This window comes from Dendronephthya gigantea, unplaced genomic scaffold (genome assembly GCF_004324835.1).
Source record: "Dendronephthya gigantea isolate DGI-Jeju-01 unplaced genomic scaffold, DenGig_1.0 000016F, whole genome shotgun sequence".
Taxonomy (NCBI): Eukaryota; Metazoa; Cnidaria; class Anthozoa; order Malacalcyonacea; family Nephtheidae; genus Dendronephthya; species Dendronephthya gigantea.
In genome coordinates this window covers 93,231-120,805 of record NW_021163026.1, presented here as the reverse complement: position 1 = coordinate 120,805, position 27,575 = coordinate 93,231, and the positions used below count along the sequence as shown (strand labels likewise).

General features: G+C 35.7%; 4 protein-coding genes and 1 long non-coding RNA gene across 5 annotated transcripts in view; 1 reads left to right on the top strand and 4 right to left on the bottom strand.

Annotated features, from left to right (window-relative positions):
* The window catches only part of LOC114520749 (stimulated by retinoic acid gene 6 protein-like), a 36,403-nt gene extending 34,908 nt beyond the window's left edge, over positions 1-1,495 (bottom strand). The window contains exons 1-3 of the mRNA XM_028541088.1: positions 1,397-1,495; positions 159-221; positions 28-82 (exon numbers count right to left, since the gene is read on the bottom strand). Coding sequence (XP_028396889.1) covers positions 28-82; positions 159-202 — 99 coding nt within the window. The 5' untranslated portion in view covers positions 203-221; positions 1,397-1,495. The remainder of the gene's footprint in view (positions 1-27; positions 83-158; positions 222-1,396) is intronic.
* Positions 1,496-5,364: 3,869 nt separating this feature from the next.
* Positions 5,365-9,522, bottom strand: LOC114520547. The gene is made up of 5 exons (XM_028540841.1): positions 9,444-9,522; positions 8,186-8,293; positions 7,841-8,004; positions 6,640-6,738; positions 5,365-6,120 (listed from the first exon to the last, which is right to left on the bottom strand). Exons 3-5 carry the CDS (start codon positions 7,953-7,955, stop codon positions 5,924-5,926), a joined length of 411 nt encoding a protein of 136 aa, XP_028396642.1. The 5' UTR covers positions 7,956-8,004; positions 8,186-8,293; positions 9,444-9,522; the 3' UTR covers positions 5,365-5,923.
* Positions 9,523-9,849: 327 nt separating this feature from the next.
* On the bottom strand, positions 9,850-23,284 carry LOC114520653 (stimulated by retinoic acid gene 6 protein-like). Its single transcript, XM_028540974.1, has 16 exons — positions 23,107-23,284; positions 18,638-18,700; positions 18,507-18,561; positions 17,974-18,059; positions 15,508-15,635; positions 15,125-15,243; positions 14,165-14,203; positions 13,867-14,013; positions 13,352-13,428; positions 12,657-12,715; positions 12,025-12,086; positions 11,839-11,920; positions 11,093-11,203; positions 10,926-11,001; positions 10,408-10,483; positions 9,850-9,945 (listed from the first exon to the last, which is right to left on the bottom strand). The coding sequence occupies exons 2-16, from the start codon at positions 18,679-18,681 to the stop codon at positions 9,886-9,888; spliced, it is 1,221 nt and encodes a 406-aa protein (XP_028396775.1). The 5' UTR covers positions 18,682-18,700; positions 23,107-23,284; the 3' UTR covers positions 9,850-9,885.
* Positions 23,285-24,369: 1,085 nt separating this feature from the next.
* On the bottom strand, positions 24,370-26,359 carry LOC114520375. The gene is made up of 3 exons (XM_028540625.1): positions 26,293-26,359; positions 25,103-25,201; positions 24,370-24,591 (listed from the first exon to the last, which is right to left on the bottom strand). The coding sequence occupies exons 1-3, from the start codon at positions 26,348-26,350 to the stop codon at positions 24,395-24,397; spliced, it is 354 nt and encodes a 117-aa protein (XP_028396426.1). The 5' UTR covers positions 26,351-26,359; the 3' UTR covers positions 24,370-24,394.
* On the top strand, positions 24,449-26,479 carry LOC114520378. The gene is made up of 3 exons (XR_003686688.1): positions 24,449-24,524; positions 25,096-25,187; positions 26,370-26,479. It is a non-coding gene; the product is annotated as an uncharacterized LOC114520378 (long non-coding RNA).
* Positions 26,480-27,575: the final 1,096 nt, after the last annotated feature.

The following is a 27,575-nucleotide window of genomic DNA, read 5'->3' as shown; positions in this document are numbered from 1 at the left end:
AACACAAGTGTGACATTTTAAACTTACAGCAGGTATCAATAAGAAATGAGGATAATATCTTGTATCAACATCACATGCAGCACTAGAAATAAGAAAACACATTGACACTTGAAACAATTACAGACATTTGTAGCCAAGCAATTATCATGTATACTCACGCAGTGGGAGATTCGTTGGATGATAAGTTTGTCTGGTTAGTCATTGCTGGTGAGATACGTAAGCTATAAGAGAAATCGGAATAAGGCCTGCTATCCATTGCAACAATATTGTAGCGAAGCTTAGCGTAATCCTTAATTTGTTTCAAAGTCATTAGTTCTATCTGTGAGTGCCTAGGAAAGAATGATATATTCGCTGCGGTACGGCCGAAGTGGAAAACAGCGCTAAGCCAGGTTGTGACCAACAATAGACTACAACTTTTTATCTATGCAAGGAAATGCAATCAAATCACCACAGCTGAAAAGAGCTTACTGAAATTACTCAAGTAGTAGAAATGCAAAGTTTGGTTGCGAAATGTTGTAAAATACAGAAAATATAGCCTTGCGAAGTTCGCAAATTTGTATACTTTTCAGGACAAACGGAAATTGTTACCACATTTAGGTCAAAAATGGTAACAATTTCTGTTTGTCCTAAAAAGTATATACAAATTTGCAAACTTTGCAAGCATAAAGGTTCGACCTACGACATAATCACATAAAATGGTCATCATATACGTTATATCTGATGTCAAGCCTCACTAGTACACTACAATTCTACAAACAGGGAGCTTTAGCAGTGACTACGAGTACGACGACGAAAACTCGGCCAAAACTCGTAGTCGTTGAGTACGCGTATAGATATGATGAGGGTTCACACACAAATTTAACCACACGGTCCCTTTCTCTAGCAAATGAGAGGAGTTTATTTTCATGTTTGTTGTCAATATAAATGGTTCGGCTCCATTTTCAAATTTCGGGGGGTGATGCCTCTAGTCACGCTTTTTTAATCAGAAGTGAAACATCTGGGTGTAATCTGTATCGTAAGCAAACAACGCGCGAGATTCTCGCGGCGAGAATGACGAATCTCATACTCGTAGTCACTTCTAAAGCTCCTTGATAATACAGATAACAGGTATTGGCGAATTTATGTAATTATATGTAATATATAAATATATATTAGCCGCTATTCTGCTATTAGGAACAACGATGCTTCACAATAGTGAGTCTACACTGTCAATTTATTTCCAAATATAGAAGCAATGGATAATGCTTTAGGATTAGTCAAATATGCTTTATATTTCTCTTTCATTTTCCTAATTGAGCATGTAAACTATATAGTAGAGTAGCCTGAATATAAGTTATATAGCGACAAGCCAGTCTACAATAAAGTAATAACAATGTCGATATTTTTGCGGACTTACGGACGATTGATTTTTCCTGGAAACAAAATTCTCTGGATGGAAACGCTTCTTGCTCGAAATAAAAGTTTACGCTTGACACGGGAATCGAGACGTATCGGGTTTCATAACTACATAAGCCTGATTCTCAAATTTCACGGCCTGACAGTCGGCAATTATCAGAGTCAGTGGCACATGAAATGAATTTAGGCATTTGAAATAAACGACAGAATTTTTAATTGCAAACATGTTTCGACTTAACTATATATAAGCCATCTTCAGTGCGAATGAATTAGTTATTTACATTGTTAAATATATAAAGTAGAAATAAATCAAATAATGATACAGGCGAGGTGATACTCAATGAATAACATAATTGCGTTCGACGAAGGAGAACGCTTCCTAATCGTGACGTCACGGCTGGATGCTATGTCATTTCGAGATTTTTGGATGTAACATTTGCCTCGGTTTCGTGTTTTTGCGTATGCTCTGATTTCCGGGTTTTGTGCCGTTCCTAATGTCACGTGCTTTCCGTATTTTGCGATAATACGCTGTTGTTTATAGGACCGGGCATTTGGCTTTCATATTCGCCTGTTTATTAAGAAGTTATGGGAATTGTACACTCGATTATTTTGATTTGAAGTGTCTGCAATATGACTGAGAATTCTCGTCAAAGCATCAGGAAGCTATCTTCCGTTGGTTTAACCATGCGAAATCCGGAATTTTATTTGCTCATAAAGTAAACAAACCGCACCACCGAACGCACTTGCTAATCTTTGATTACTTCTAGTTATTTACTACAATGATTGACAACATAACAGGATACAAGATATGCATAATAAGTAGAACAGCACGACAGACACAGACCAAATGGGTAACACGGGTAACGGATAACCGGGTAATCGAATAGCCGGATAACCGGTAACTCTAGTAACTGATCATTGATAAATATCCATGTTCGATATCGAAATGAAGATCATTTCTAGTCTTAACGGTAAATTAGATTAAGAATAACAGTAACTTCAATTTCTATAACTAGGATATCTATTTACATTTTTGAATCTAGATGTCTTCAGTGTTTGTAGAAGTCTTCACCGCATTTAACAAAACGTTAGATTTAATAACAAAACTTTTGAATTTCCAATGATTATTGATATCATGTTTTTAAAGTAGTATCTGACTGTTTGATCGCGTAGAAAAACGTTCTCGCAGATGCTTTAGGTGAAACAACTGAATGAAGGGTCGAATGTCCGAACTGATGGGACTTAATTTGCGGGCTTCAAAAGTTTGATCCTTATTCTTAGCACATGAGTTGCACAATGAAAATATTCATTTCTCAGCTGGCTTTTCGCTTGTCCTTGGTATGTATACTCTGGGAACATTTTAGACACAATAACTATATCGTTGGGTGGCTCTGGGATATGATTGCAAACCAGAGCAGCAAAAGCTGCAAAATAGAGCAGCGAGGGTAATCACCAAATCTCTAATTGATGCTAGTTCCAGCGACCTTTTTAACAAACTAGGTTGGGATATTCTTTTAATACGCCGGAAAAAACATAAGGGTGTAATGATGTTCAAAACTCTAAATGATTAAACACCGACATATCTTCTTGATTTATTTCAAGTTCGCAGCACTAGATACAACTTAAGAAATTCTGAGAACACTTTAATTATTTGTGCCAAAACCGCGAACAAATTATGCAAAACGTAGTTTTAGTTATAGTGGTGCAGTGTTGTGGAATGAGTTACCACTAAATGTACGAGCATTTTATGCTCCCTTAACCAGTTTAAAAGAGAGATTAGACTCCCGCACGGCAATCTTGTAAATCGTTCAGTCTTGTGTAATTGTCCTATGTATACCTGTACTTTGTAACTTTTCTTTAAATGTCCAATAACCTTTTTATACTGTAGATTTTACCGTGGTTAAATAAAGTTGATTGATTGATTGATTGATTTTTGATTGATTGATTGATTTTTGATTGATTGATTGATCTTCATATTCTCGCAAGTTTTCACCACATCCAAAGCATTTCCTCGCATAGATCAAAAAGTAGTCTATAATGCAAAAGGTCTATATCTGCATAAAGATTAAAGGCATTATTTGCATAAGGTTTAAAGGGTCTTAATTGCGAGTGCCAAAAATCATAATTATTTGCATAATTTCTATATTCATACAGACAAGGAAACAAAGCAATAAAAGTGAGAACTAATTCAATTCTTCCTGGCAAAAGTATGAAGCCGAGATGGCGGAAATTGAAGAAGCTATAGAGTATAGTACCATCACAGTACGTGCTAGCGGTGCTACAGCCTTCAATCATCATGCAAGAATGACGGCGATCGACGGACCAACCACCAGCCTAACGCTTTCCCAAATCTTTGTAATTTGCCTGCCCAAAAAATTGCCTCATCCCAACTTCGGGGCCTTTCTTTGTTGCTAAAAACCATCATCTTAACTGACCGACTAAAACCCTGATAAATTATATCGACCTGATTCGATCATGATCTCGACTTCTGAACTTGTCTTTGTGGCTTTCACAGAAAACGTGTCTTTGTGGCTTTGACAGATATTGTAAGGACTTCAATACACGCATGCATATCTGAATGAATTTCAGCCATATCAATGTCTCCATAATAATGATAATATCGTAGTATATAGAATTACGAGTACACGACATGCAGTTGAATTCTGTACACTTGATTAATGTTAATATTCGACGTTTCGACCTACGGCTACGACAAAATCACATAAAATAGACATCAAATACTTTATATCTCATGCCGCAAGCCTCGCTAGTAAACAACAATTCTACAAATAGGGAGCTTTAGCAGTGACGAGTACGACTACGAGTACCACTAGGTGTACGACTACGAGTACGAAAATTCGGCAAAAACTCGTAGTCGTTGGGCTTTCGAGTACGAAATTTATCAAAATACTCGTACTCAAAAGCTCGACGACTACGAATCTTGGCTGATGGGAGGATGGCGTAAGCAAACAACGATATGTAATTATGTAAATTTTAATATATATCAGCTGCTATTCTGCTAATATTTGTCTGCTATTCTGCTAAACACTGTCAGTTTGTTTCCAAATATATGAGAAGCAATGGTTAATGCTTTAGGATTAGTCAGATATGTCTATATTTCTTTTTATTTTCCTAATTGTGCACGTAAACCATACAGTAGAGTAGAATATAAGTTATATAGCGACAAGCCAGTACACAATAAAATAATAACAATGTCGATATTATTGTCGACTTACGGACAATTGAATTTTCCTGGGAAAGAAAATTTCTGGATGGAAACGCTTCTTGCTTGAAATAACAGTTTATGCTTGACACGGGAATCGAGACGTATCAGGTTTCATAACTACATAAGCCTGTTTCTCAAATTTCACGGCCTCAAGTCGGCAATTGGAGCGATTTAGCATGAGGACGTGATCAAAGACGATGTGAAAATGGCGAATAAGTGGCGTTTGCGCCCAAATATGGACATGCCACGCCATTTACTCGCCATTTTCACGTCGTCTATGACGTTCACGTCTTGATGCTAAATCTCCCTATTATCAGCGTCAGTGGCACATGAAATGAACTTAAGCATTTGAAATTAATTTTTAATAGCAAACATGTTTCGACTTAACTATAAGCCATCTTCAGTGCGAATGAATTGGTTATTTACATTGTTAAATATATAAAATAGAAATTAAATCTCCCCGGAGGGTCACCTGACGGGGAGATGTAGTTCTCCGAGGACCTTCGAAGATTGATAGGAGCAATACTGGTGCAGAACCGCGGCCAGCAGTGGTCTGGAACCCACGCTAATTTATCGGTATATAACGATTGGGGAACCAGTATTGTTCCTATCAGTCTTCGAAGGTCCTCGGAGAACTACATCTCCCCGTCAGGTGAGTACCCTCCGGGGAAATTTAATTCCTCCTTCGTACCTTCTTCGACTGATACTCACAATACTGGTGCAGATTTCAAAGCCTTACTGCAAGGCCTCTGATACTAAACCGACAAACAAAGCAAAACAGAAAATGAACTTTTAATTTTCAACAACTATGTACTTAACACAGCATTTGCAAAGGTATTTTGAGTCTTTTTATGATGTTTGTTAAAAACATTTGCCGAAAACCAATCAAGCTGCACCTAGTATAATCTCCAACGGCACGCCCACGTTTGCGCTTCCGATATCGAGGTTGATCTCGTTGAATGTCCCGTGTAGTCTACAGATATTCCTGCTTTAGCAAGCAAGGATCGCAGCAAGGACAGTGTTTGGGATCCAATAGCTTTGTGAGGAACCTTGTACCGGTGCACTATATTTGTTATTTTAATACTACATTTCTTCATTAACCACAACATGACAACAAGGCTTGATATCGTCAAAACACCGTGCTTTTCACATTCGAAAATGCATGTGTGGATGAAAATGTTTTGTCATGCACGGTTCGTTTCCAAACGTAATACAACTAGCTAATAAAAAAAGAAAATCTAATACAACTATAACTAGCTAATAAAAAAGAAAGTCTAAAGAAACATGCAAACTTAACATTGTTTACTTATCTAGTATTAATCCTGCATTATCTGGGCCATAATTACCAACATCGATTTTGACGTCGCTATCTTTGACACACATTGTGTTCGCACGTTTTCGTTCAGCTGCAAGTTGTGGATTGCGAGCCAAGGTGAGTGCGATGAACCACTTGGCGCGGGCCTGGGGAGAGCGAGTCCACTTTGGTCCACATTTCCTTTCTAGGATATATACAACGATGAGGAAGTCAGATAAACATTCTTTGATATTGGAAAACTGAATTTAGCGCTAGTGGTTGGTGGTTATGACCACCACAAGTGTGGCAATGATTGCATGAGTCTATAATAGAGGTTTTCTATGTCATTCAAATAACCAATTGTTGTATCGTTAATTGGCATAATTAATCATGATGATAAGTTATATGGATATTAGTATTCGCATATACAATGAATAATGTATATATATATAATATATATATATATATTATAATATATATATATATATATATATATATAGTTTTTAAATACTGATATAGGTATATATTCTCTGAGTACTTGACTGAGTGGGACCAATACCAATTAATGTGAACGATTCCGAGAATAGTTTAAAAACAGCTGAATTCCGAATGAATTAATAATAATTATATGGATAGCCCGTTTTGCTTCTGTTGATGATTAATAACTATTTACAAGCTACCGTTAACCGTGGTGTATAGGTTTTAACCTTTCTTCAGAACTTACGTGTTTCGTGATCATCGATCAGTGTTTGACAAACCACTCGAAGAACTGGGTTTCTGAAAGCTGCTTGGACGTGAAGATAACAGATGTACGCATTGTAACCTTTTAAAGAATTAAGATATAGATAGATACCTTTTTGTTAAACAAAAAATCATAATTAGTTTCCTTATTTAAGGTGGCTTGCTACAGTTTTAAGAACATGGACAACTAATGATTTAGATTGAAATAATATTTGGCAGGAAATTTCTTGTTAAACAAAATGAAATTTTTAGATATATTAACCAACATTCTAACAGTCGAAAATTGTCTTTGAGTATCACGTCATTACCGTTGTTATGGTAACAATGGCGTTTCAATATGGCCGTCATTTTACCTATTCACGCATTTTACTCGAAAACAAGTTCGGTTACCCCACTTTTTCATTTTATAAAAAGTTTTCTTACAAAAAAATGGGAAATTTGAGCAAGTTTAAAAAAATTCTATAAAGCCAAAAAATTTCTATGATGAAAAACCCCGTTTTTTAATTTCTATTAATTATGGCTCTATAGAATTTTTTTTAACTGGTTCAAATTTTCCATTTTTTTCTAAGAAAACTTTTCATAAAATAAAAAATTGGGGTAACCGAACTTGTTTTCGAGTAAAATGCGTTAATAGGTAAAATGTCGGCCATATTGAATCGCCATTGTTACCATAACAACGATAATGACGTCATGCTTATGGGCAATTTCTGACTGTTAGAATGTTGGTTAATATATCTGGGAAATTTCTTTTCCTTACCAAGAAATCTTGTGCTAAAATTTTAAATCAAAACCACAAGTTTTCAATATTTTAAAAAATTGTAGGGAGCCACCTTAATCACAAAAGAATGTTTCAAGCTGACATGTTATACGAAAAAATCTTAGAAATGCATGCATTGTTTGAAAGCCCACCCACGTTTTGACCAAAACTACTCAAGCAGCATCATTTCGTGAAACAGACTGTAGTGGACGATTTTTGGTAAAACAATACTTTCAGCATATCTTAATCTCTATCTATAGTATTGAGCACTCTCTAGTTAGAGGAAGCCCAAAAAAATAAGCGTTCATATATGTTTATCATGCTATATTAATATTATGGCATGTGAGATGTTAAAAAAATCAAAATATAAACAGATCACTTAAACCCTCTCTCTCCCTCTTCCCACCTTTCTGTCCCTCTGCGTTACCTGGATCAAACCGTTGAAAACCATCAGGCATGATGCTATGATCAATTCTGGGCAACATCAGAAATCCCACAATCATTGTTTTTAGAATACGAAATATGGCAGAAAAGACACCCATCGGAAGTCCCACGAAAAACCAGAAATAAGAAAACACCAAATAGACATTCCTGCGGAGAGGAAGAAAAATATACGATATTTCCAAGGTAAATCAGAGTGTGTCTCATATTTCTAAAGTAAAGTCCTTGAAATCCTACAAATATTTTAACTAAAAATGATGGCTTCGTGGTATTGGAATCTGACTCGACCAGTGTACCGTCTAGCCCCTCAGAAAGCGCAATGAAGGCGTACCTGTTGTTTATGGAAATGACGTTTCTAGAGAAGTTAAGATCCCGGAATATTGTCACAGAAGCTGCAATGGAGCACAGCCGAAAGAAAAGAGCCAAGCCAAAGAGTACGCTAAATAGAATGTCAAACAAAAACTGTTAAGACTTGCATTAAAATGGAAGCCAAGTTCGTATGCAGACAAACGCTTTGTTTAAAGTTTAAACTTCAATAGTTTTAAAAAACGCTGTACTGTCTGAATATCTGACACTATTTAGGCTCGCTATGTTTTTAAATGAAATTAACGCTTATTAGAAATATTTGATACGTGCGAAATATGGGTAAGTTTTATGCTACAGGACCCACATTGTTATGACTTATGAGCAGAACCGATACGGACTTGACTTCCTTTTGATTAGTTGATTCAGATGCAAAAACTGTATGAAAATAATATACAAAGTTTGGGTCAAAAGGTCTGAGTATTTCTGTCCATAAAATGTACAAGTAAAATGCCAGCAATATTTAACAAAATATTTACGAAGGAAATGTGATTTATGTGAACGTGATTTTATAAATAGACTACAATGCAAGGTGTACCCTTATAAGCATATGAAGGCAAAGTGTGCTCTTATATGATGGGCTTGGCGCCCTATCTAAAAAACCGACAGGTAATAGAGTGCACGCAATATGGGAAAGGTGGTCAATGGCAATATGGGAAAGGTGGTCAATGGCAATTTGGGTCAATGGCCAGCAGCAATTCGAAAACTAACAAAGACCGAATACCCAAACCACAAACGGTCAGTTTATGCGTGACATAGCAGAAGACAGAGCTCGTTTACAGCTGAAATAGGTAATTTGTCTCCACCCTTTTCTGAGCATAAATATTTGGAATTTTAATGGAATGTATTTATAAATATCGTTTTGTTTGACAGAAATAAAGCGGCTAGGAGAACCACTACTCCTAGCCAAAATCACCCCAAAACGGGTTAAAATTTTATTGATGCTCAGAAAACTGAGCTGCGGAAGGGGTATGCAAAATTCATGGCTGGCAATATATATATATATATATAATATATATATATATATATAATATATATAATATATATATATAATATATATAATATATGCATGCGAAAATAAATCACATTACATAAATAGAGAGTAAGTATTTAAAGTATTTAACGTTGCAAAACAGGAGATACCTGAACACAATGTTTAATAACATTGCTAGAATGTTTAAATGAAAAAATCTTAAGGGTACATAAACACGGTTGATTCCACCTACCCGCCGCCCTTGATATAGCCGAGGATCCAATCCTGAACCCAGGAAAATTTCAAGGAATACAAAAGAAAACATGGGATACATATGAAATCCAATTTAAAAGAAAGCCTGCAAAGAAAAAGAAGCGATATCAATGCAATATGACCATTAGGATGGCCCTCACTGTATAGAAAAAAATTTAACACAAAAATAGTTGATGAGTATAGTTGATGATCGTCTATCTATGGACAGGAGCAGAGTGTCGCGATATAATTAATTTCTCAATTAAACATGATGTATACACTGTTATAATGTTAAAGTGTTATAATAGCACCTCCATAACTGTAGATTTTATACCCCTTGCTTTGGTGGAAATAACAAATGCTACTGATCTAACATGTACCGATTTAGGGGTTGATCTAAACCATCAATTTGATGGTATAACATACTTATCATGCATAATCAACTAACACCTACCCCACAAAAAGTATCCAATTTGAAAACTATGATATCGAAGTCCTTTTCCCTGGAAAAATGGAGTAACGTAAGTGCATTGCTTGCTAGCGAGAGAGAGAGTGAATTCCCGTCGTCATTAAGATAACTGCAATGTTTACACGTAATGAAATTGTAAGTACACTTGCAACATTGATTAATTTTTTATTATCAAATATATCCCTTTACTGAGAATTCTCTTGGCTCACTTCCCTGCTCGGATAACAACAACTTAGAAATGCAATTAGCCTTTCTCAGGATGACGTTTCTGGGTACTTTCAATTTTCTCAAACGGGTTTAAAAAATTATTTTAAAAAACAACATGAAAATAATTTTTTTTAGAATCAACAGACCATTTGAAGAATAAATTCAGCCTAAAATTAAAGACAGTCGCCGTTACAAGGTCTTGAGCTGTTGCACTTACAGTTTTGTAAAAAAGTACCCCCAAAATGGCGGCATATTTGTCATCGTGAGAAAGACTAGTTGCTCAACTTACAACCATAAACTGAGACACGCTTATGTTCTTAGCGATGAACGATTTATCCCCTCTGAACATTCTCAGCATGTTATTCCTGAAATATAATACAAGGAAGATCAGGTATATAAAAACTAATCCAACACTACAGGGTGTCCTAAAAACCCTTAATTTTTTTCCGAATGCAAAATTCTTTTCGGTGTCCTATTGTAGAAAATACATGTTTTACAAACGTATAAAATGTATCTCGATGGATCTACGACGATTCAAATAAAACAATATTTTAAAAAAGAACTGCATTTTTGGATATACCACCTTTGGTTTAATTTGTTTTATCTAACATGAAGATTTGCACAAGTTTATAGAAATCATGCAGTATAGTAATTACTGACTTCTATATACTGATTCTTGGATTCAGCTCATAGCATTAGCCTATTGGTCTTGCTTAGTATGGCATTAGCTTACTGCATGCATGGTCTTGCTTTTTGAGGGGAACCCTGAATATCAAAACTATGGATTACGCTTCTTTTTCTTCATACTTATGATTTTCCATGAAAAGAATGAGGGAAAGCGCACAGATCACAGTCGTGAGGATTGCACTAGCCAATGATGAACCTAGTAAAAAATGTTCAAAACAGTTTCTAGTATTCTCATATCGTACAACTCGATATCTGTAGTGACTGTATATAGCTCGAGGAACACTAACCAATAATCCCACGTGACAAATCCAAAATTGCTTCGTCTAAAGCATCCGAAGGTTTTGTTTTCTCAATTTCTCTCAATAGCACACTTGACAAATAGATGCAAGAACGCAAAGCTTAAAGAGAAAAAGACAAGTATATGCTAGCGGGATGTACAGGGCGTCCTAATAAGAAGCATAAACTCTATATCTGTTATTCATTTAGAAATATAGTTCATTTAGAAAAATAGGATATTTTAAGAAATATAGCGACGCAATATGTAGACACAGCGTTTGTTTACCTTGCCGAATGTAATCTACTTTTTAATCAGCACTTCTGAGGGATTTAGATCAAATATTTGAAAATGAATTATTAGCAATATTATCTCTATAGAGATATATATTATAGCTTTAAAATGTTTTTGCTCCGTAGATATCTCAATCACCAAAAAGAAGTTGCAAATATCCGGTTTCATTGGATTAAACTATATATATATATATATAATATATATATATATATATATAATATATATATATATATATATATATATATATATATATAACAATTATAAATTATAAATAAAGTCTATTTGGAATAGATTTATATATATATTATAATATATATTGCAGAAGTAACTGCATAACGACATGTAAGGACGAAACTCCGTAATGTCAATAACATCTTAAGATCACAGTCGTTCCCAACTTGGCCTTGTAGCTCAGACGGTAGAGCAACGTTCTAGAAATGCGAAGGTCGCGGGTTCGATTCCCACCGGGGTCAAGTAGAATTTTCTGTTTGCCCGGTTGGTTATACTTGCGTAGAAAGAACATATAAAAAACACATATTACACAACCCTACAAGTGAACACATGGCTCAATTAAGAGCAAAAGTACATATATATATATATATATATATATATATATATATATATTTTTTTTTAAGAAAATGCAAAACTTACATTATAAAGCAGAATGCCGCAGATCATCATCACAGAGAGAGTTTCAGTCGAAAACTTAAAATCTAAAAATGTTAAACGAAACAATAACCAAACATATATTACTATCTGAGTACTTATATGCATTCATGTATACATATGTTATTTCGTAATAATTCTTTTCCTGATGATGACTATAGTTTAGTCGAAACCCGAAAATTATGTTTTTCAAAATTTACTCTTACTATTGATCAAATATTTGTCGAATACATATGTATATACGTGCATAGTATTTCTTATTACAAATGGGTGTTATTCTAAGCGAGGTTCTAACGCCGTCTGTCGTCATGCCTATACCGGGACTTACGCCTAATTTTATTCTAATTTCTAAAAGCTCACCCACACCCAAACCCATTGAGTGGATAATCTTAATTACTTTATATAGTGATTCTTTTGCGTATTTCTACTCGTATAAGACCTTGATTTTCAATTTTTTACCCTAATTAAACCCTTCCAATAGTTAAGAAAGGACTAGCTCATTGATCAGTTATAACATAATTTTTATGTTACACTCAATTAGTGTGAATGTGCTCTTTGAAAACGGGTAATAGTGCTTCATCGTATAAATCATCCAATCATCAAACAAGGTTATATACCTTTTTCGGGATTGTAAACTTTCCTCAGAAAAAACTTTATTCTTGAATATTGACGAGGTCTAGAAAAACAGGAAAATTCCTAGGATAGAATCTTTCCCAGTCGGACGTCACAGAGTTAAAACAGATTTTAAAAATAAACACGCCTTCAAAAAAAATGAACGAAAGTAAGGTTTAATTTATTTGAGAAAGCGAGAGCAATTAAGCTCTAACAAGACAGTCTGAAGAAAACATCATGAAACAAAGTCAAAGTTGCGTTTAGTTGCCCTTCGCAGCATAAAATGATTCAGTCATGGCGTAGACAGAAATTGACAGGTTGCTATTTGCTAATTAATGAGAATTTGGTAGAGCTAAAGTTGCTGAAATTTACTACATCTGGAAAAGTGAAGCTGGGCACTCATGTGGTTGTGGTTTTTGTTTGAAGACCTAAACACCTGCGTTATTCAACTTTTCAAAGAAAATTTAAAATCGGCGATTTTCGCCCAATTTTTCTGCTTATCACGAATAACAGGAATTAGTTTGCAAAACCTGTTCAAATCTGTTCATGCAGAAACTCGTTTTAACCAATAACGTTAACATGCGCTATCACACTTGATACAATTTTTTTCGTCTATATAATTAGCCAACCATTTTCGTTTTGTGCGCACATAGCTACTTCTTAACTTCTTTTGACGCAATGGTATTACACATGATCATACTTTGGTTTGAAAATGTTCTTCACGTGTTCCCTCAACCAAGGTCTGAGCAATTTCACTTGTGGAGACGAACTTTCATCCTAAACGGACATTAATTATTCGTGTGAAAATACAGCTGTGAAAACTGAGGAGATCAATGAGTTTCAGTGTAAGCGAGCTTTGATAGAATACAGGCTGAGTGTCCGGGGGTGAGGTGAACCCCTTCAATTAGTATTTTACGAATATTTAAGGCTAGTCGTTCTCAAAATAGTCGCCAAATATCTAAAGCTAAATCTGAAGAAATCTCCAAATATCTAGAGGCTCATGCAGATTTGAAAAAATTGTCACTCAGCACGAACCAAGGGCTTCCTCGTGAACATCCCTCGACCAAGTTGACTACAGCCCCCCCCCCTCTCAATCCCAGCCCGTTCCCAACGCCTCTGAATGCAGCCCCAAAACGTGAGAGTTTCGCACCGTTTTAAACTCTGCCGGTATCGTGTGAACAGGGAATAATAAAGATTACGTCACAAAATACTTACATCGCGGGAAAATAGCTTTACTCCGAAGATTCCATATTCTTTAATTTCCCGATAAAATCGAATATGAACTTGCCCAGGAAACAGATTGCTTATCACTATTGGCAAAATCATCAATACGAATAATGCGATGTAGGTCGAAGAATTATTCTTTAAGAATTTAAAAATGAAATTATATATTAGTACCTTCATGTTCACTAACGGTAAAAATAAAGATCGGCAAATCTTTATGCACCGATATTTTTTCAAGCTCCGTAAGCGCGCGTTTATAACTAGACAAAAATTGCCAAATCAAACTTACCTGACATCTCTGAAACGTTTGTGTTAAAGTTACACAAAACTGTAATAAAAAAAAGTTAATTGGTTAATTATACACGGAGGAAAATGTTGTTTTCTGAATTCCGTGTTTTCAATAATTTTGTTACTGTTTGTTGATCCATAATGTGTGTCGGTTTAACCAGCATTTTCAAACAATCTATAAAGCCACCACCGGCCATGGGAAAAATGTTGGAGACGACGTAAAAGCCAAAGGTTTGTGGGCGCAAATGTAACTTTTGCCGTGAATTAAACGTACTTTCGCAAAAACATAGAGATTTTGTTTCGTAACGTGATAACGTTTGAAATAGGGGAGGTCTGAATCGTCTTTTTATGGGGGATAATTAGATACCCCCCCCGCACACAACTTAAAAAACTGGAGGAGTCGTGTCCTCCTACACCTTACTGCGAACATAATACTGTCGCATACATGTGCATACAAATTTAATTTCATTGCGAGTTTCCGCTTCACATTGTTTAAACAGCGCTGAACTAAAACTTTAAGGGCTGGTACACGCGTAAAGATCATCATGTTGATGGAAGTTGTTTAAAACAGGAGTGAACTATGTTGTGCTGCTCCATGTGCACAGCATTGTTAACAATAGTTTTTGAACCATCAGTAGCCTTGCCCAACTTGTTGGCAATCATGTCAACATGCAAATTGTTCATGGAGCCACAGCACAATATTGCTCACTTCTGATGCGACGAACTAATCAATTTTTGCCGTGTAGGTCTGTTTCCAGGTTAAAGTGCGCGTATCATGGTTGCGGATTTGAATATATCTGTATTTTAAAAAATTTCGCAATTCACTTTGTTATTGAAAAATTTTGTCTTGATGGCTTTTAGCCCTCTTAAAGTTACCGGACATGACGTCAAATCGGGAATTTCAAATCAGTTTTCTTTGTTTTAGTTGCACGGAAACCTCAATAATTGTAAGCACACTTACTTGACTATACAATATGGAAGACCCATCATTGCACCAAATTTTGTGATACGTCGTCAGGCAAGCAAAGTAGGGATAATAAATGACAGCATATTCAATTGCAATGCCGAAGAGAAGGAACGCTGGATGTAATTTACAAAAAACGGTACAATTACTTAAACGATACTTTGAGAATTGAAGAACTGTAAAATACTTCGTAAAAAATTAAAAATGGAGAATAAAAAGGATTTTAATTCTTTCTTTAGGCAGCATTGCTGCATCAAAAAAATTTCGCCTGATTTTCTTTTCAATTGTGAGAATTCGACGGTAGCAGATTGCCTTGATCCAGCGAAACGTTCTTTACAATACGCCTCCTGTTATTTTAGATGATAGTATGGATGTTTTACCTTTTTCCCAACCGTTTGAACCTGAAATTTCAAACTTTGTGACTAGCGTAATGATTGATTCAGTAGCAGCTCCAAACACAAACATGGTGGCAAGTCGGTCATGATCAATACCAAGGAAATCAACAGGGCTACAGATTGTAGATTTAATATCTTAATACAAAGTTTGATTTGATTATCTCTTATTTAATTTGATCATCCTTTACAAAAATATCTAGTTTCGACTTGAGATCTTCTTTCTTTAGTTGACATGCACCGAAGGACGTATGCGACGTTATATTATTTATGTAAATGTCCAAACATACAAGTTCTTCATTGTGATTGGCTAGATGTATAATGATTGGAAATAAGACGGTGTATGCGTTTTGGATGCTCGTTGAAATAATTAGATGATCACAGATTTATTTCGTTTATATTTATGGTATTTTCATGGCGAGAAATTGTGGACACGCATGCGTGTTAATCGTGTGGACTTTAAATTTTTTTGTAAACAAAATGGCGACGCGTTATTATAGAATTGTATTGGAGTTAGGAATAAAATTGTGTTTAACGTGAACCTTTAAGGGAAGCGTAAAATGTCGGACCTAAAATTGGTAGATCATGGTGACAACTTTTATCGACGGAAAATTTGTAATATAACGATATACAAATTTCATTCGGTATCACGACATTTAACTATGAACTAGGGGTGAAATAAATATATAGCCCAGTACGTAAATACCTCAAAGCGGCCTAAATAAATGCCATTTTCTAACCATTGTGATTGGCGAATACTAAGTGTCGCATCTCCCTTAGCTTGCCAGTACAGTGTGTTTCAATCGGTAAATCTTCCCAAATCTGTACGATTTTACGTAGTTCGGTATTTTGAACTAACTTTAGTGCAAAATTGGTATATTCCAGCCGTGAAATTTGACCCCCCGAGCAAAAGCGCACTGGAATGGCTAACAGAACAAACTAAATATCGGCCTTTCTTGCTCGAATATGCATCCATTTTGCTTGTTTTTAGTACAAGCTTTGTGACCAAGCCTTAGTCTCTAAGCAAACTTAATATTTCATAAACATTGCCGTCTATGGCTGGAATATTACATAATTATGTTGAAACCGGCAAAATTTTGAAATTAATTTCGCGCAATATTCATAACAACAAACGCAGTATATTTTAGCGTCTGTAGCAGTTAGGTTAATGTTTTTAAAGCATATAGAAACAAGCTCTTAAATGTCTGACGCAACTATTTCTTTGGCGAATTTTAAATGGAAATGTGCGGTCAAATATGTTGTTCTACGTCGCCAAACAAGCCATATATCAGGTGACATGTTATATACTGTATGGCTATTCGCAATAGCGTTTTGCTACAATGGCATAACGCATAATCCAAGCAGGAAAATTACACAGACTTTCTCAACGAGAGTCGAGATAATTCCCGATGAATCCGTCCGGACTATGCGCGCTGCGCGCATCGTTTAGCTTCCTTTGGAATTTTTTTGCTGATCTTTTTAAATACTTTGTGTATGACCCTTGAAAGTCAGACACTTAACTCCTCCCACTTATGTCCACATTTTCTCGCCATGCGTTAGGTTTATAGCAATGGAACTGCGGTCCGTATACTTAAACTAAAACTATTTAACAATCAGTCGCCGAAGGCGAAGTAAATATAGTGAATCACCGAGCCTGAGGCGACTAATTGTTTTAGTAAATTTTGAGGTGTTTACAAATAATAATCAACATAATTTCACAAAGATTTATAATGAATTCAAATTTCTTAGCTGAAATACAACGACAAAAAGCTATAGCCACCGGTCAGTGATTATCACTTCAGCGACAATGAATCTTGACCTATCAGAATGCAGGAAAATCAATACTAATAATTTTTATATGCATCCAACATTATAAATAGTCAGAAAACAAAAACACGCACGGAATAACAGTGTAAGTTTTCATCTCATACAACAAATGTTGTTTCCCTTAAATGTTGACATTCACGGAGATAACTCGTCCACTACTGCCAAATTGTATATATCGAATTTACGAAATTCCGAATTCGTTTCGAAGTTCGCAAATTCATTGCGAAGTTCAGGCTCAACATTCCAAATATGGAATGTATTCCGGAAGTTCCAAAGGAACTTCTGAATTTTACGATGAAAGGTCAGCTGAAATTAACTGTAGCGTAAGTTTCCTTCGTTAATGAGGCTATAAGTCCTTCGGTGCATGTTAACTTTTAGGATTAGTCGGATAATTAGCATATTTAGCGTATATATAGTGATAAATTTATTGGGTTTCCAGTGGCGAAAGTAGGCGAACTATTATTTGCTTTCGGTCATTCATAGTCGTTGAAATGGTAGAAAATTTAACTTCATACCATCTAACCTGTCTTGATGGTGACTCACTACAACAAAAACAGACCGTCCTTTCTCTCAAGAATTCTTATTCGACAGACAGGCCTGGTATCATCCTTACAAAAATAAACTTACATAACGAGTCCTGGTCGACCTCCCCAAAAATCTTTCTTGTAACTTTTTCTTCGTCGCAAAAACGCCAAAATTGTCAGAATCATTGCCTGAAACAGATTTTACGTTTTCTTATTTTCTGTATCGAAAAATATGAAAAACTGTTTTATTTTTGTCTAATACACGTGGTCGATGGTTTTTCAGTTATGGATGAGTTCGTTGCAAGGTGACTCATAACCTCGTGACTAACAGGATCTTAGTAGTTAAATTGAAGGGATTTCCCCAGAGAAATTATAATTTAAAAATGATTTCATATAAAATCATCAAGCGTTGTTTTGACACTTATACTTCATTACATCACTCCATAACAGATTATAAACGCAGTAGCCATATCAACACTTAGCAAGCCGATTTTTATACACTCGGAATAGTAAACATGGCAATTAAGCTCCTAATCTTAACTAAGCTCTTCCTATCATCCTATTTCGAAAGCCCTAAAAAGAAACCACAGGATGCTGATTAAGTTTCGTAACACAAGTGTGACATTTTAAACTTACAGCAGGTATCAATAAGAAATGAGGATAATATCTTGTATCAACATCACATGCAGCACTAGAAATAAGAAAACACATTGACACTTGAAACAATTACAGACATTTGTAGCCAAGCAATTATCATGTATACTCACGCAGTGGGAGATTCGTTGGATGATAAGTTTGTCTGGTTAGTCATTGCTGGTGAGATACGTAAGCTATAAGAGAAATCGGAATAAGGCCTGCTATCCATTGCAACAATATTGTAGCGAAGCTTAGCGTAATCCTTAATTTGTTTCAAAGTCATTAGTTCTATCTGTGAGTGCCTAGGAAAGAATGATATATTCGCTGCGGTACGGCCGAAGTGGAAAACAAGCTAAGCCAGGTTGTGACGTACAATAGACTACAACTTTTTATCTATGCAAGGAAATGCAATCAAATCACCACAGCTGAAAAGAACTTACTGAAATTAGTAGAAATGCAAAGTTTGGTTGCGAAATGTTGTAAAATACAGAAAATATAGCCTTGCGAAGTTCGCAAATTTGTATACTTTTCAGGACAAACGGAAATTGTTACCACATTTAGGTCAAAAATGGTAACAATTTCTTTTTGTCCTAAAAAGTATATACAAATTTGCAAACTTTGCAAGCATAAAGGTTCGACCTACGACATAATCACATAAAATGGTCATCATATACGTTATATCTGATGTCAAGCCTCACTAGTACACTACAATTCTACAAACAGGGAGCTTTAGCAGTGACTACGAGTACGACGACGAAAACTCGGCCAAAACTCGTAGTCGTTGAGTACGCGTATAGATATGATGAGGGTTCACACACAAATTTAACCACACGGTCCCTTTCTCTAGCAAATGAGAGGAGTTTATTTTCATGTTTGTTGTCAATATAAATGGTTCGGCTCCATTTTCAAATTTCGGGGGGTGATGCCTCTAGTCACGCTTTTTTAATCAGAAGTGAAACATCTGGGTGTAATCTGTATCGTAAGCAAACAACGCGCGAGATTCTCGCGGCGAGAATGACGAATCTCATACTCGTAGTCACTTCTAAAGCTCCTTGATAATACAGACATAACAGGTATTGGCGAATTTATGTAATTATATGTAATTATATAAATATATATTAGCCGCTATTCTGCTATTAGGAACAACGATGCTTCACAATAGTGAGTCTACACTGTCAATTTGTTTCCAAATATAGAAGCAATGGATAATGCTTTAGGATTAGTCAAATATGCTTTATATTTCTCTTTCATTTTCCTAATTGAGCATGTAAACTATATAGTAGAGTAGCCTGAATATAAGTTATATAGCGACAAGCCAGTCTACAATAAAGTAATACAATGTCGATATTTTGCGGACTTACGGACGATTGATTTTTCCTGGAAACAAAATTCTCTGGATGGAAACGCTTCTTGCTCGAAATAAAAGTTTACGCTTGACACGGGAATCGAGACGTATCGGGTTTCATAACTACATAAGCCTGATTCTCAAATTTCACGGCCTGACAGTCGGCAATTATCAGAGTCAGTGGCACATGAAATGAATTTAGGCATTTGAAATAAACGACAGAATTTTTAATTGCAAACATGTTTCGACTTAACTATATATAAGCCATCTTCAGTGCGAATGAATTAGTTATTTACATTGTTAAATATATAAAGTAGAAATAAATCAAATAATGATACAGGCGAGGTGATACTCAATGAATAACATAATTGCGTTCGACGAAGGAGAACGCTTCCTAATCGTGACGTCACGGCTGGATGCTATGTCATTTCGAGATTTTTGGATGTAACATTTGCCTCGGTTTCGTGTTTTTGCGTATGCTCTGATTTCCGGGTTTTGTGCCGTGTCCTAATGTCACGTGCTTTCCGTATTTTGCGATAATACGCTGTTGTTTATAGGACCGGGCATTTGGCTTTCATATTCGCCTGTTTATTAAGAAGTTATGGGAATTGTACACTCGATTATTTTGATTTGAAGTGTCTGCAATATGACTGAGAATTCTCGTCAAAGCATCAGGAAGCTATCTTCCGTTGGTTTAACCATGCGAAATCCGGAATTTTATTTGCTCATAAAGTAAACAAACCGCACCACCGAACGCACTTGCTAATCTTTGATTACTTCTAGTTATTTACTACAATGATTGACAACATAACAGGATACAAGATATGCATAATAAGTAGAACAGCACGACAGACACAGACCAAATGGGTAACACGGGTAACGGATAACCGGGTAATCGAATAGCCGGATAACCGGTAACTCTAGTAACTGATCATTGATAAATATCCATGTTCGATATCGAAATGAAGATCATTTCTAGTCTTAACGGTAAATTAGATTAAGAATAACAGTAACTTCAATTTCTATAACTAGGATATCTATTTACATTTTTGAATCTAGATGTCTTCAGTGTTTGTAGAAGTCTTCACCGCATTTAACAAAACGTTAGATTTAATAACAAAACTTTTGAATTTCCAATGATTATTGATATCATGTTTTTAAAGTAGTATCTGACTGTTTGATCGCGTAGAAAAACGTTCTCGCAGATGCTTTAGGTGAAACAACTGAATGAAGGGTCGAATGTCCGAACTGATGGGACTTAATTTGCGGGCTTCAAAAGTTTGATCCTTATTCTTAGCACATGAGTTGCACAATGAAAATATTCATTTCTCAGCTGGCTTTTCGCTTGTCCTTGGTATGTATACTCTGGGAACATTTTAGACACAATAACTATATCGTTGGGTGGCTCTGGGATATGATTGCAAACCAGAGCAGCAAAAGCTGCAAAATAGAGCAGCGAGGGTAATCACCAAATCTCTAATTGATGCTAGTTCCAGCGACCTTTTTAACAAACTAGGTTGGGATATTCTTTTAATACGCCGGAAAAAACATAAGGGTGTATGATGTTCAAAACTCTAAATGATTAAACACCGACATATCTTCTTGAATTTATTCAAGTTCGCAGCACTAGATACACTTAAGAAATTCTGAAACACTTTATTATTTGTGCCAAAACGCGAACAAATTATGCAAAACGTAGTTTTAGTTATAGTGGTGCGTGTTGTGGAATGAGTTACCACTAAATGTACGAGCATTTTATGCTCCCTTAACCAGTTTAAAGAGAGATTAGACTCCCGCACGGCAATCTTGTAAATCGTTCAGTCTTGTGTAATTGTCCTATGTATACCTGTACTTTGTAACTTTTCTTTAAATGTCCAATAACCTTTTTATACTGTAGATTTTACCGTGGTTAAATAAAGTTTTTGATTGATTGATTGATTGATTGATTTTTGATTGATTGATTGATTTTTGATTGATTGATTGATCTTCATATTCTCGCAAGTTTTCACCACATCCAAAGCATTTCCTCGCATAGATCAAAAGTAGTCTATAATGCAAAAGGTCTATATCTGCATAAAGATTAAAGCCAAAGGCATTATTTGCATAAGGTTTAAAGGGTCTTAATTGCGAGTGCCAAAAATCATAATTATTTGCATAATTTCTATATTCATACAGACAAGGAAACAAAGCAATAAAAGTGAGAACTTCAAATCATTCTTCCTGGCAAAAGTATGAAGCCGAGATGGCGGAAATTGAAGAAGCTATAGAGTATAGTACCATCACAGTACGTGCTAGCGGTGCTACAGCCTTCAATCATCATGCAAGAATGACGGCGATCGACGGACCAACCACCAGCCTAACGCTTTCCCAAATCTTTGTAATTTGCCTGCCCAAAAATTGCCTCATCCCAACTTCGGGGCCTTTCTTTGTTGCTAAAAACCATCATCTTAACTGACCGACTAAAACCCTGATAAATTATATCGACCTGATTCGATCATGATCTCGACTTCTGAACTTGTCTTTGTGGCTTTCACAGAAAACGTGTCTTTGTGGCTTTGACAGATATTGTAAGGACTTCAATACACGCATGCATATCTGAATGAATTTCAGCCATATCAATGTCTCCATAATAATGATAATATCGTAGTATATAGAATTACGAGTACACGACATGCAGTTGAATTCTGTACACTTGATTAATGTTAATATTCGACGTTTCGACCTACGGCTACGACAAAATCACATAAAATAGACATCAAATACTTTATATCTCATGCCGCAAGCCTCGCTAGTAAACAACAATTCTACAAATAGGGAGCTTTAGCAGTGACGAGTACGACTACGAGTACCACTAGGTGTACGACTACGAGTACGAAAATTCGGCAAAAACTCGTAGTCGTTGGGCTTTCGAGTACGAAATTTATCAAAATACTCGTACTCAAAAGCTCGACGACTACGAATCTTGGCTGATGGGAGGATGGCGTAAGCAAACAACGATATGTAATTATGTAAATTTTATATATATCAGCTGCTATTCTGCTAATATTTGTCTGCTATTCTGCTAAACACTGTCAGTTTGTTTCCAAAATAATGAGAAGCAATGGTTAATGCTTTAGGATTAGTCAGATATTCTATATTTCTTTTTATTTTCCTAATTGTGCACGTAAACCATACAGTAGAGTAGAATATAAGTTATATAGCGACAAGCCAGTACACAATAAAATAATAACAATGTCGATATTATTGTCGACTTACGGACAATTGAATTTTCCTGGGAAAGAAAATTTCTGGATGGAAACGCTTCTTGCTTGAAATAACAGTTTATGCTTGACACGGGAATCGAGACGTATCAGGTTTCATAACTACATAAGCCTGTTTCTCAAATTTCACGGCCTCAAGTCGGCAATTGGAGCGATTTAGCATGAGGACGTGATCAAAGACGATGTGAAAATGGCGAATAAGTGGCGTTTGCGCCCAAATATGGACATGCCACGCCATTTACTCGCCATTTTCACGTCGTCTATGACGTTCACGTCTTGATGCTAAATCTCCCTATTATCAGCGTCAGTGGCACATGAAATGAACTTAAGCATTTGAAATTAATTTTTAATAGCAAACATGTTTCGACTTAACTATAAGCCATCTTCAGTGCGAATGAATTGGTTATTTACATTGTTAAATATATAAATAGAAATTAAATCTCCCCGGAGGGTCACCTGACGGGGAGATGTAGTTCTCCGAGGACCTTCGAAGATTGATAGGAGCAATACTGGTGCAGAACCGCGGCCAGCAGTGGTCTGGAACCCACGCTAATTTATCGGTATATAACGATTGGGGAACCAGTATTGTTCCTATCAGTCTTCGAAGGTCCTCGGAGAACTACATCTCCCCGTCAGGTGAGTACCCTCCGGGGAAATTTAATTCCTCCTTCGTACCTTCTTCGACTGATACTCACAATACTGGTGCAGATTTCAAAGCCTTACTGCAAGGCCTCTGATGCTAAACCGACAAACAAAGCAAAACAGAAAATGAACTTTTAATTTTCAACAACTATGTACTTAACACAGCATTTGCAAAGGTATTTTGAGTCTTTTTATGATGTTTGTTAAAAACATTTGCCGAAAACCAATCAAGCTGCACCTAGTATAATCTCCAACGGCACGCCCACGTTTGCGCTTCCGATATCGAGGTTGATCTCGTTGAATGTCCCGTGTAGTCTACAGATATTCCTGCTTTAGCAAGCAAGGATCGCAGCAAGGACAGTGTTTGGGATCCAATAGCTTTGTGAGGAACCTTGTACCGGTGCACTATATGTTTTTTAATACTACATTTCTTCATTAACCACAACATGACAACAAGGCTTGATATCGTCAAAACACCGTGCTTTTCACATTCGAAAATGCATGTGTGGATGAAAATGTTTTGTCATGCACGGTTCGTTTCCAAACGTAATACAACTAGCTAATAAAAAAAGAAAATCTAATACAACTATAACTAGCTAATAAAAAAGAAAGTCTAAAGAAACATGCAAACTTAACATTGTTTACTTATCTAGTATTAATCCTGCATTATCTGGGCCATAATTACCAACATCGATTTTGACGTCGCTATCTTTGACACACATTGTGTTCGCACGTTTTCGTTCAGCTGCAAGTTGTGGATTGCGAGCCAAGGTGAGTGCGATGAACCACTTGGCGCGGGCCTGGGGAGAGCGAGTCCACTTTGGTCCACATTTCCTTTCTAGGATATATACAACGATGAGGAAGTCAGATAAACATTCTTTGATATTGGAAAACTGAATTTAGCGCTAGTGGTTGGTGGTTATGACCACCACAAGTGTGGCAATGATTGCATGAGTCTATAATAGAGGTTTTCTATGTCATTCAAATAACCAATTGTTGTATCGTTAATTGGCATATAATCATGATGATAAGTTATATGGATATTAGTATTCGCATATACAATGATGATATATATATATATATATATATATATATATATTATATATATATATATATATATATATATTTTTAAATACTGATATAGGTATATATTCTCTGAGTACTTGACTGAGTGGGACCAATACCAATTAATGTGAACGATTCCGAGAATAGTTTAAAAACAGCTGAATTCCGAATGAATTAATAATAATTATATGGATAGCCCGTTTTGCTTCTGTTGATGATTAATAACTATTTACAAGCTACCGTTAACCGTGGTGTATAGGTTTTAACCTTTCTTCAGAACTTACGTGTTTCGTGATCATCGATCAGTGTTTGACAAACCACTCGAAGAACTGGGTTTCTGAAAGCTGCTTGGACGTGAAGATAACAGATGTACGCATTGTAACCTTTTAAAGAATTAAGATATAGATAGATACCTTTTTGTTAAACAAAAATCATAATTAGTTTCCTTATTTAAGGTGGCTTGCTACAGTTTTAAGAACATGGACAACTAATGATTTAGATTGAAATAATATTTGGCAGGAAATTTCTTGTTAAACAAAATGAAATTTTTAGATATATTAACCAACATTCTAACAGTCGAAAATTGTCTTTGAGTATCACGTCATTACCGTTGTATGGTACAATGGCGTTTCAATATGGCCGTCATTTTACCTATTCACGCATTTTACTCGAAAACAAGTTCGGTTACCCCACTTTTCATTTTATAAAAAGTTTTCTTACAAAAAAATGGGAAATTTGAGCAAGTTTAAAAAAATTCTATAAAGCCAAAAAATTTCTATGATGAAAAACCCCGTTTTTTAATTTCTATTAATTATGGCTCTATAGAATTTTTTTTAACTGGTTCAAATTTTCCATTTTTTTCTAAGAAAACTTTTCATAAAAAAAAAATTGGGGTAACCGAACTTGTTTTCGAGTAAAATGCGTTAATAGGTAAAATGTCGGCCATATTGAATCGCCATTGTTACCAAAACGATAATGACGTCATGCTTATGGGCAATTTCTGACTGTTAGAATGTTGGTTAATATATCTGGGAAATTTCTTTTCCTTACCAAGAAATCTTGTGCTAAAATTTTAAATCAAAACCACAAGTTTTCAATATTTTAAAAAATTGTAGGGAGCCACCTTAATCACAAAAGAATGTTTCAAGCTGACATGTTATACGAAAAAATCTTAGAAATGCATGCATTGTTTGAAAGCCCACCCACGTTTTGACCAAAACTACTCAAGCAGCATCATTTCGTGAAACAGACTGTAGTGGACGATTTTTGGTAAAACAATACTTTCAGCATATCTTAATCTCTATCTATAGTATTGAGCACTCTCTAGTTAGAGGAAGCCCAAAAAAATAAGCGTTCATATATGTTTATCATGCTATATTAATATGGCATGTGAGATGTTAAAAAAATCAAAATATAAACAGATCACTTAAACCCTCTCTCTCCCTCTTCCCACCTTTCTGTCCCTCTGCGTTACCTGGATCAAACCGTTGAAAACCATCAGGCATGATGCTATGATCAATTCTGGGCAACATCAGAAATCCCACAATCAAGAATACGAAATATGGCAGAAAAGACACCCATCGGAAGTCCCACGAAAAACCAGAAATAAGAAAACACCAAATAGACATTCCTGCGGAGAGGAAGAAAAATATACGATATTTCCAAGGTAAATCAGAGTGTGTCTCATATTTCTAAAGTAAAGTCCTTGAAATCCTACAAATATTTTAACTAAAAATGATGGCTTCGTGGTATTGGAATCTGACTCGACCAGTGTACCGTCTAGCCCCTCAGAAAGCGCAATGAAGGCGTACCTGTTGTTTATGGAAATGACGTTTCTAGAGAAGTTAAGATCCCGGAATATTGTCACAGAAGCTGCAATGGAGCACAGCCGAAAGAAAAGCCAAGCCAAAGAGTACGCTAAATAGAATGTCAAACAAAAACTGTTAAGACTTGCATTAAAATGGAAGCCAAGTTCGTATGCAGACAAACGCTTTGTTTAAAGTTTAAACTTCAATAGTTTTAAAAAACGCTGTACTGTCTGAATATCTGACACTATTTAGGCTCGCTATGTTTTTAAATGAAATTAACGCTTATTAGAAATATTTGATACGTGCGAAATATGGGTAAGTTTTATGCTACAGGACCCACATTGTTATGACTTATGAGCAGAACCGATACGGACTTGACTTCCTTTTGATTAGTTGATTCAGATGCAAAAACTGTATGAAAATAATATACAAAGTTTGGGTCAAAAGGTCTGAGTATTTCTGTCCATAAAATGTACAAGTAAAATGCCAGCAATATTTAACAAAATATTTACGAAGGAAATGTGATTTATGTGAACGTGATTTTATAAATAGACTACAATGCAAGGTGTACCCTTATAAGCATATGAAGGCAAAGTGTGCTCTTATATGATGGGCTTGGCGCCCTATCTAAAAAACCGACAGGTAATAGAGTGCACGCAATATGGGAAAGGTGGTCAATGGCAATATGGGAAAGGTGGTCAATGGCAATTTGGGTCAATGGCCAGCAGCAATTCGAAAACTAACAAAGACCGAATACCCAAACCACAAACGGTCAGTTTATGCGTGACATAGCAGAAGACAGAGCTCGTTTACAGCTGAAATAGGTAATTTGTCTCCACCCTTTTCTGAGCATAAATATTTGGAATTTTAATGGAATGTATTTATAAATATCGTTTTGTTTGACAGAAATAAAGCGGCTAGGAGAACCACTACTCCTAGCCAAAATCAC

Bases quoted from the DNA above. Each gene is read 5' to 3' on its own strand.
- LOC114520653 (XM_028540974.1), bottom strand. From the start codon at position 18,681: ATGACTAACCAGACAAACTTATCATCCAACGAATCTCCCACTGC. The intron at 11,002-11,092 runs GTTAGTGTTCCT...ATTTTTTACTAG, and splicing joins TTTGTCACGTGGGATTATTG to GTTCATCATTGGCTAGTGCA. The intron at 10,484-10,925 runs GTATGAAGAAAA...ATTATATTTCAG, and splicing joins CTTTTCATGGAAAATCATAA to GAATAACATGCTGAGAATGT.
- LOC114520547 (XM_028540841.1), bottom strand. From the start codon at position 7,955: ATGGGTGTCTTTTCTGCCATATTTCGTATTCTAAAAACAATGATTGTG. The intron at 6,739-7,840 runs GTAACGCAGAGG...ATTCTTTAAAAG, and splicing joins TTTTCAACGGTTTGATCCAG to GTTACAATGCGTACATCTGT. The intron at 6,121-6,639 runs GTAAGTTCTGAA...TATATATCCTAG, and splicing joins GATCGATGATCACGAAACAC to AAAGGAAATGTGGACCAAAG.
- LOC114520375 (XM_028540625.1), bottom strand. From the start codon at position 26,350: ATGTTGCCCAGAATTGATCATAGCATCATGCCTGATGGTTTTCAACGG. The intron at 25,202-26,292 runs GTAACGCAGAGG...ATTCTTTAAAAG, and splicing joins TTTTCAACGGTTTGATCCAG to GTTACAATGCGTACATCTGT. The intron at 24,592-25,102 runs GTAAGTTCTGAA...TATATATCCTAG, and splicing joins GATCGATGATCACGAAACAC to AAAGGAAATGTGGACCAAAG.